The sequence below is a fragment of the Kryptolebias marmoratus genome, linkage group LG1, assembly GCF_001649575.2.
Source record: "Kryptolebias marmoratus isolate JLee-2015 linkage group LG1, ASM164957v2, whole genome shotgun sequence".
NCBI lineage: Eukaryota > Metazoa > Chordata > Actinopteri > Cyprinodontiformes > Rivulidae > Kryptolebias > Kryptolebias marmoratus.
This window is the reverse complement of record NC_051430.1, coordinates 32,525,378-32,534,397: the sequence shown is the minus strand read 5'-3', so window position 1 is coordinate 32,534,397 and position 9,020 is coordinate 32,525,378. Positions and strand designations below refer to the sequence as shown.

At 40.1% G+C, this 9,020-nt stretch overlaps 1 protein-coding gene across 1 annotated transcript in view; it reads left to right on the top strand.

The window, feature by feature from the left end:
- The window catches only part of arhgap1 (Rho GTPase activating protein 1), a 17,529-nt gene that overhangs the window by 2,814 nt on the left and 5,695 nt on the right, over nt 1-9,020 (top strand). The window contains exons 2-10 of the mRNA XM_017426379.2: nt 1,833-1,964; nt 2,086-2,184; nt 2,270-2,357; nt 3,572-3,703; nt 5,200-5,286; nt 6,781-6,879; nt 6,959-7,066; nt 7,151-7,227; nt 8,409-8,486. Coding sequence (XP_017281868.1) covers nt 1,841-1,964; nt 2,086-2,184; nt 2,270-2,357; nt 3,572-3,703; nt 5,200-5,286; nt 6,781-6,879; nt 6,959-7,066; nt 7,151-7,227; nt 8,409-8,486 — 892 coding nt within the window. The 5' untranslated portion in view covers nt 1,833-1,840. The remainder of the gene's footprint in view (nt 1-1,832; nt 1,965-2,085; nt 2,185-2,269; nt 2,358-3,571; nt 3,704-5,199; nt 5,287-6,780; nt 6,880-6,958; nt 7,067-7,150; nt 7,228-8,408; nt 8,487-9,020) is intronic.

The following is a 9,020-nucleotide window of genomic DNA, read 5'->3' as shown; positions in this document are numbered from 1 at the left end:
ATAGTTATTTTTTCTTCTTATTTATCACTTCTATAAACTGAATGTATGCAAAGTGACAACACTAATACATTTGTCGTAGCCTACGTTATGAAATATTTACATGAATCATTGATACAATTATGATAGAAACGACAGAAGAAAATATATCACGATAGACACTTTTCTATCGTCCCCACGATATGGATCGTTATATCGCCCAGCACCAACTCAGTCTCAGCTCATCCTGATGCTGCGGCTGAGGTGACTGAGTGATCGGATCACTTTGTTGTCATCAGAGACAGTATGTGGTAAAGCTGGATGAGCAACTACTTCACCACATGTGGTAGTGAGAATGAACAACCTGGTTTCTGATGTCTTATGATCTCTCAGAAGTCTCCTCATTGGTGGTTTTCACTTCCCTGTGATCGGGGTGTCCTTTCAGTTTTCAGGTCTTTATAATTACCATGGATACACTCAGACTTCCTCTGTGTTTTTACGTTCTATTGATTTACTTTATCTGCAGGCACATCACACACACTAAGAGGAGTCTAAAAAGTCTGATTATTAAACTGAGTTAATGAATATCTTTTAAAGTCCTCATAAGACAGGGAGAATACAGTTTCTGTAGTTCTGTTTGTTTTGCTGCGTCCGTCGAGCTGATCTAGTCTAGACTTGGTCATTACTCACTCGAGAGGATCTTTCCCTTTTCTTCAAGTTGACAGTTTTCCTGCAAATCGTGAATCACTGGTTTTGACTCTTTGAATAAAAATGAAAGATGATTTATTTTCTGTTTTGTTTCCTGGCCCTTACCCTGTAGGAACCGTGTAATAACAAAAATGGCCAAATTAGCAGATTTTGTGTAAATCGAGCTATAACTCACTTCCTTCTCTTCATTATAACTTCTCTTCTTTGGTCACGCTCTCTCAGTCTGAACATCCACACACATCTGTAGCTACCGCCCACAGCTGTTAACATGGTTGGAGTCATTTTGCTGATGTTTCAGTGGAAATAAAACAATGAACTCAAATAAATGACACCTTTGATCGAATGCTTCATTTTAAGTCACATCATTGATACGCAGACTTCCAAATCTCGGTTCGAGTTAGGAAGTTAATTTCAATAAAATAATACAATTCTTTTCTGAAACAATGTATAATTTTGTCAGAAGCAAGTTATCATGACACAAGATTAATGTCAACTCAAATACTTGAGCTTCATTTTTATTTACAATATGTCAAACGTACAGGTTCAGTGTTCTGAGTGCTTCAGGCCAAAAAGCAATGGTTTAACAATGTGTTTTACAAACTTTTAATATAGGTAGCTCCAGAAAATATCTGAAAACTCCCTGAAATGGCAAATAGGTGGAGGGTGCACATCAGCAACTACATCTATATTTTAGTCCCAGTAACATTTACTTCTAAGGGAAAAAAATCTAAAATGAGTGAAATTAAAGCATTTCCTTCATGTTGTTCTGTAATCGTTGGGTTCTAGTTTATTTTCTCCAGAGGCATTTTTATCTTACTGAGAATTCTGGCTCATGACATCAGTTCATTTGGTCCCAAACCCACATCCTCGTCTCCACGGTGTCTCCTCTGCTGTCTGAAGTGCTGCTCGTTCAGCGACTTCTTTCTTTCACTCGTGTTTCAGTGCAAACAGCTGGATCCAGATGGGTTGTATTGTACTGATAGTTTGACACCAGCTGGTGAACACTGAGTTGTTCCAAAATGCAGCTGCTTTTAATTTGAAGGAGCCCCATCTGTAGTGAGATGATGTTAATCTCATTGGGATCAGATTTACCTGAAGGTGGGCGAGTGTTTAAGCTGACACCACGGCCCTGTTTGTGTGTGTAACAGAGAGCACAATGTCGTCGGACCTGCTGGTAGATTTGGGCGAAGACCCTGCAACTGCGCAGTTAGGACAGCTGAAGCTGACCACCATAGAGGACCAGCAGTGGCCTGCCGACGAGTCTGCGCTCAGTAAGTCCGGTGAGTAGGTCCCAACCAACCTTTTATTACGTATTTATGCTTCATTTATGCAGCAGCTGTTTGAATGAAGTTGCGACGAATGCGAACGGAGAATCTCTTGTGTCTGAAACTCTGATTTCAGAGACAGATGTTTCCCAGGACTTCAACGCCGGCTCCCCCCACCTGCCCTGGGACCACCCTTACTACGACATTGCGAGGCATCAGATCATTGAAGTGGCGGGTCAGTTTTTCGCGAAGAACCGTTTTGCTTGTGTTTTCTAAGTAAAAAATAGTTTTAACACAACACGAGAATCCTCTGTCTGCAGGGGATGATAACTTTGGCAGGAAGGTGATTGTGTTTAACGCCTGCAGGATGCCCCCACACCACCAGCTGGACCACCACAAGCTGCTGATGTAAGTTGGATTCAGGTCAGAACCAGAAATGGATGGCTTTATTCAGTGTAAGTGTAGCATATATGATGTAAATGCTAACGATAAGGTAAAGTAAAGTGGTGTTCACTAAGCAGTAGAAGGCTAATTATCAGAAGAGTCAAAGGTTTGGCTCAGGAAGGATTATGGTTGCATTTAAGAACACACAGGAAACAGAAAAATGGTGCATAAGGTGATTTGTATTAAAATTGAGAAGTTATTTACAATATACACAGAAAGCTCTGTCACCAATGTATGAACCGGATCATTTAAATAAACACAAAATCTGAACATCTCCCCAATTATCCAGACTAAATCCAAACGCTGGTATTAATCCCACGGTTTATGAGATACCAAGACAAGAGCAGTAGTCCAGATAAGTTTGAGTGGGTAGCTCGCCATCGTAGGAAACCCGTCTTTAAGCATAAAATACAGCAGTTTCCTCACAAAACAGAGACATCTAAAAGCTGTAGCAGCTCTGAACTTTTCCCAGTCACACACATGCTCTTCCATCTTTTTTCCCCCCACATAAAACTTAAATCACATAAAATCTCACGAGATTTCACACTTAGTTGCCAAAAATGGTGGACAAGGTGAAAACACAAGGTTGAGAAAAATGCTTCAAGCACTAAAAAATGACTGGGTTCCATAAGGAAGTGGTTCTCACGTTTAGGAAGATGGATTCTGAAGTCTTGATGACAGTTATAGTCGTAATATAAAAGTTTTGGAACAAAAGTTTGGTGAAAACCCATTTCCTTGGTAACCCTGACTTTATTTTGGAATATATTAGATGGAAATAGACTGTATCTTATTGAATTTGGATATGTATTAAATAGGATTATCACAGCATGAAATTAGAAATAACAGATTGGAAATAATTAATAAGATAATTTATTCAGTTGGAACCAACTGGATTGAATTAGACTGTTTTGAAATGAAATAAACTGGAATTAACGTGATAAAAATAGACTGGATCTGCTATATTTCTTACTTTGTGTTAATATTGGCCACAAATAGCCGATTTTTACATTTGTATTAAGAACAGGGGTTTTCCTGCCTGGTCCTTTCACCACCAAATAAAAACACCATGGAGATATATCACCAATCGTTGGTTGAATTGAATCTGTTAACTTTATTTATGTAGCTCCACGAGACAACTTTTCTTCTGATATGTGGATAAATAAATGTATCTTTTGCAGGTATCTTAAAGGAACCCTGGACCAGTACGTAGAAAGTGACTACACTCTGATTTATTTCCATCATGGGCTGACCAGTGAGAACAAACCGTCTCTCAGCTGGCTTCGAGATGCATACCGGGAGTTCGACAGGAAGTAAGTTGGTCTCACTCTTCAGTAAAATCTCCTTTTGAAGAGCACCAACCAGCGCCAATCTGTCAGAAGAGTCAACATGCTTTAATGCACACGTGTCAAACATCAAGGCCCGCGGGCCAGATCCGGCCCTCTGTAACATTTCATCCGGCCCTCCAGTCTGGTTCAGATCGAGTCTTTGTTTCTTATTTTGCTTAAAGAAACTGAGCCTAATTAGTGAAGTTTTCTCTGACAGTGACTTAGAAGCCAACAATATATAGTTTTAATTTCTGTATGATCAGGTTTTTGTCTGTTTTAATGTTAAAAAATTCATTTAAAAGCTGAGTGAGGCGTAAGAAATGACTGCTAATGATGAGCTTTTAGAAGTTTGATCTATTTGTCTGTGTTCATTAAAGTCTGTTTGCTGTAAATTCTGTGAAGGAGTTGACATAATACATCTAAAACCAATTAATTTATGTAATTTATAATAAATGTTGATCGTGATCGGCTCTTGGCTCGGACCAAATGTTTAATTTTGGCTCCCTTGCGTCACTGGGTTTGACACCTCTGCTTTATTGGGATTTCAGTATCCCAACAAGGGGGCAGGGTCTTTCAAATAAAGCCCAACTCAAGAAACTCAGGTCCAGATCCACCAACAATATGCAACATCTAGGTTTTCTCTCAGCTCAGCACCTTGACTCTTCTATTACGACACCACGCTGTTGGAATGGGTGCAGAATGTGGTTTAACAGCGTCTTTCTGAAATATGCAAGGACTTCTCTGAAAAAGATGTCACCTGAATGAGGGCGTATGTTGTTATAAAACCTGTATATACAGTTTTCCACTCTGCCTGATAGAGCTTTAAGCAGCATTAATGGATGGAACAGTGATCTGTGGAAGTGTTCCTGAGTCCAGAACAGAATCAGACCTGTTTTTAATACAGATCACCAACATCCAGTACTGACTTTCAGCCTTGACCTTCGACCTCCGAAATCTCCGCAGATTCTTGAGATCTTTTGATGATATTATGAACTGTAGATGGTGGTGTATTCAAAGACTCCCCGATTTTCGATTGAGGAACACCATGTGAAATTGTTTGACTATTTTCAGACTCGTTTTTTTTTGCCCATCTTTACTTCTGAGAGATCCAGGCTTCTTACTCATCTATTGTCAATTAAACTAATTATCTGCAAAGTCGTATTCATTCAGTCTTTCTTGCCCCTGTCCTAAATCTACCAACAAATTTAATATTGCCTTATTCTGCTAAAAATGGTCAAATTTTCTTAATTTAAACATTTGATATGTTTACCGTGTTTCACAGTGAATAAAATTACATTTAGTTTTTTATCTACATTTAATATTTTGTTCTTTTTCAGAGTTGGGGTTGTGTAACTGTAACAGACTGACCACATGACTGATAGCTGTATATGTATTTAAAAAATGGGTCCATTATTAATTCTTTTAAACTGAGAAATAACCTCACACCTTCATCATCAGCAGTTTTCTGTTTGTGTTTTCAGGTACAAGAAGAACATCAAGGCTTTATACATTGTCCATCCAACTATGTTCATCAAGACTCTGCTCATCCTCTTCAAACCTCTCATCAGGTTGGTGGTTAAGCTTTCACTGATTTTATTTTCACTGGTGAAAATAAAATGTTTTTTTTTATTTTCTCTGAAGATAAATCTGAGTTTGATTAGATGGATGTCAGGTTTTATCTCTGCTGATAAAACTGTGGTCAAAGTGCGACTGGGTGTGTCTGTTAGGCTTCAGTTCTTCTGTAAATGAACTTTTAGAACTGCTCGGATTCTTTTCTGCTTTTATAGATGATCAGGTAATGAATGCAGAATGTTATCACTTTTCTTTTTTACTATGGAGCTGATTCAAGAGTTCTCAAATCTTTCTATTAAACAGTGACATAATCAGTTCCACTGATGGAAAGGACCAATTTTTTAAACTTTATTACCTTTACTAGTAGAGGCAGTATACACAGACATGTTGATGGATGTATACTGCCCTCTGCTGGTGGTTTTCTGTAGTCAGACTCTCTGGACCTATCTTTACCGGACTGAGGTCTAATCTGACAACATGGAAACGTTCAGTCCAGGACAGGAAGTAGGATAATTTACCATCAATATAGAAGCATATGGTTTAAATTCCATGTGCTCTCACTGCAGTCGTTCTATTTTATTGATTACCTTTTTTTGTTGCGTTTGCTGACTTGTGCAATTAGCTATAAATTGGCCTCTAGAGTCATCTTCCTCACTCCCACTGAGTGTTTTATGAAGGCTCTTAGTGTCCTGTTGATGTTGTACAGTTTCAAGCACTCTAGTATCCATGTGTGAGGCATCGAGTCAGAGGCTTTCCTGTAGTTTGTGTGTCTGGTCTTACAGTCTCGAGCTACAGTTCTGTTGACTAGTAGTTGGTGCCAATTCACTTCTGTGCCTCCCTCAAGTATTGACCCATGTGACCCACTTCATCTTAGCCACTATTGCCCCTTTTCCACCGGCTCTAAAGGTCCCGGCTCCACTCTGCTCGGCTTGCTTTGCGCGCGTTTCCACCGGCATTTTTTCGAGGCCGGTCCCTGCTTCGGAGTAGGGCCAGCCGGGCCGGCCCTGCTTCGTGGGCGGAGCAACCTTAGCTCCTGTTCCCTCATTGGTCATGGGTGTGACCAGATGCAAGCATAAAGAGCGAACGTAGGAATATAAACAGCAGCGTTAGCTTACCCTGCAGCGTTTCTGCCGTCTGTCCCCCAGCTGAAGGCCTGTAAAGCCTGAAATCTCCGGCGGATAACAGCCGTCCTACTCCGCGCAACAATCGCAGCATCCAGAGCGTTTCTTCCACTGCGCCTCTCTTCCTGAAGTCTCAGGAGAATCCCCATAAGTTTAAAAAACAGCAACAACACAGGGCCAACGTTGTCCATAGCGCTTTCGTTGTCTCCACAAACGGCGCCAAGTTTTGGTAGCAACCCCACCACCACCAGTTATTGGTCATGTTGTACTGCTTCCTAATTATCAGAATATCAGGGAGGGGGGGAATCTATGAGGATTACTGAATGGAGCAGAGTGATCTGAAGGTGATGGTGTCCGTTTTTGTTTCAGTTTTAAATTTGGCAGGAAGATCAACTACGTGAGCTATCTCAGTGAGCTGGAGGCCGTAGTGAAGTGTGACCAGCTGATGATTCCTGCCCGAGTCAGAGAGTAAGAACACACCATCACATCCTAAACCTGCAGCCTCTAAAGTCCACGGCAGCTGATCATGTGACCTTCTCCTCGTCAGGTACGACAACAAACTGAGAGCATCCCTGAAACCCAGCGCCCAGCCCCCCACCTCCCCTCCTCGGAGCCCACCTCTCCCTAACCAGGTGTTCGGGGTTCCACTTGCAGTGTGAGTACAAGAACCTCTGAGTTCAGCTGCTGGGATCTGCTGAACTTCTTATTTTCTCTGTGTGTGTGTGTGTGTGTGTCCCAGGCTGAGGCAGAGGGATCCAGATGGGGATCCGGTTCCTGTGGTGATGAGGGACACCATCAGCTTCCTGTCTGAACAAGGTAACGCCAACACAAAGCTTTCTGGAGGTTTCTTGCTTCCATTATCGTAGAAATGGTGAAGTAGCGTTCACACAGTGTTTTTTTTAATTTTTTCTGTGCAGTCTAACTACTTCTGCACACGTTGTTCTATTTTAACCATTCACATGCCAAGGTGCTCTGTTCACTCAGAGGAGAGGGGTGCTCCAAGTTTTGCTTTTTGTAGTTTTTATACTTTTCATAAGTTTCATTTGGATAAGAAATATTTTCCCCATAGAAATGCAGAGAGATTTCTTTAACTCCTTTAAAAAAAAAACGTGAAATCTGCTCCAGCATTCTGGCTTTAATTTTGTCTTCTTGTCCTGTTTTTAGCTTTAAGCTAGTCTTTTGATCATTTTAGCTTTTATCTAGTTTGTTGCTACTTTAAGGTTTTAGCTTACCATTTGTTGCTCTCAGTTAACGTTTGGCAACTTTTAGCTTATAACTATCATTTCCCATGTTTAGCTTGTTTTTGTAGCTTTCTTTCTTTCAAGTTTATTTGATAGGGACAGACACACATTTACATAGACAAACTGAATGAAACAGCAGTCCCATGTTAGCATCATGGTGCAATAGCAACAGCTAATTCGCAGCACTTGTCCCTAGATGGGCTTTTTAAAAAAAAAAAAAAATTAAAGTAAAATCATTTGAAATAACACAACATAATATATACAAACAGAGAAGTGTAAAGAAATTAAAAATGAGTACAGGTCTGTTTTTGACATAACCAGAGTTTTGTTTGATTTTTGAACATTTAACTGGTTGCAGACTTTAAGTGAACAGGAAGTGAGTTCCAAGCTGCAGATCCTCTCACAGACAGTGCACTTTGAGCAAAAGTGGTTCTTCGAAAGGGGACCTTACAATTTCCCTCCAAAGCTGCTCTAGTAGCTCTACTATTGCCCTGCAATAGTAGCTAGTATTAGCTAGTATTTACTACATTTAGCTTTTAGTAGGTATTTGACTCTTTTTGGCTTTTAGCTAGCATTTTGCTTTTTGTAACTCATAGCTAGTGTGTTGCTTCTTCTTTCTTTTATTTACTTTAAGCCAGCCTTTTGCAACATTTAAATTTTAGTGTTTTGCTACTTTGAGCTACAGAACAAAGCTGCTCACACACACTTGACTTAGCTCCTTTATCTGGACTCTGTGTGTGTGTGTGTGTGTGTCAGGTTTGGAGATGGAGGGGATCTTCAGACGATCTGCCAACGTGACTCTGGTGAAGGAGGTCCAGCTCAGGTACAACTCAGGTATGTCTGACCCCCCCCCCCCCCATCACAGGTGGCTTAGTTCCTGTCAGGGTTCTGATCTTGATTCAGTAGAAGCAGACATTTATCAACCTCTTCAGCTGCATTTCTTATAAAAACCACTCAGAGCATATTTTCTGTTAAATAAAAGAACTGGAATTAAACAACTGAACTGCTCAGTCCTTCACATCTATTAATGCAGATTCTGCAAATATCACAACAGAATCTGTTTTCACTTCCTGGAATTTGAACCTTCAAAGTAGTGCTGGGCGATATGGAACAAATCCTACATCACGATATGGATAATTTTATATCACGATAACGATATATATCACGATATACCCCAATTACGTACGTTGTCAGTTATTCTCTGAAAAATATTAAAAAAAAATAATCTCATTTCTTACTTTTTTCAAGCTTTATTTCGAAGTGACATTTAACTGAACTTTCACAGATGAGATCTGCTGCATTTTAGTGCAGCAATATATATGTACCTGTTAGACGTAACAGTATCAAATGACAACAGACTCCATTATC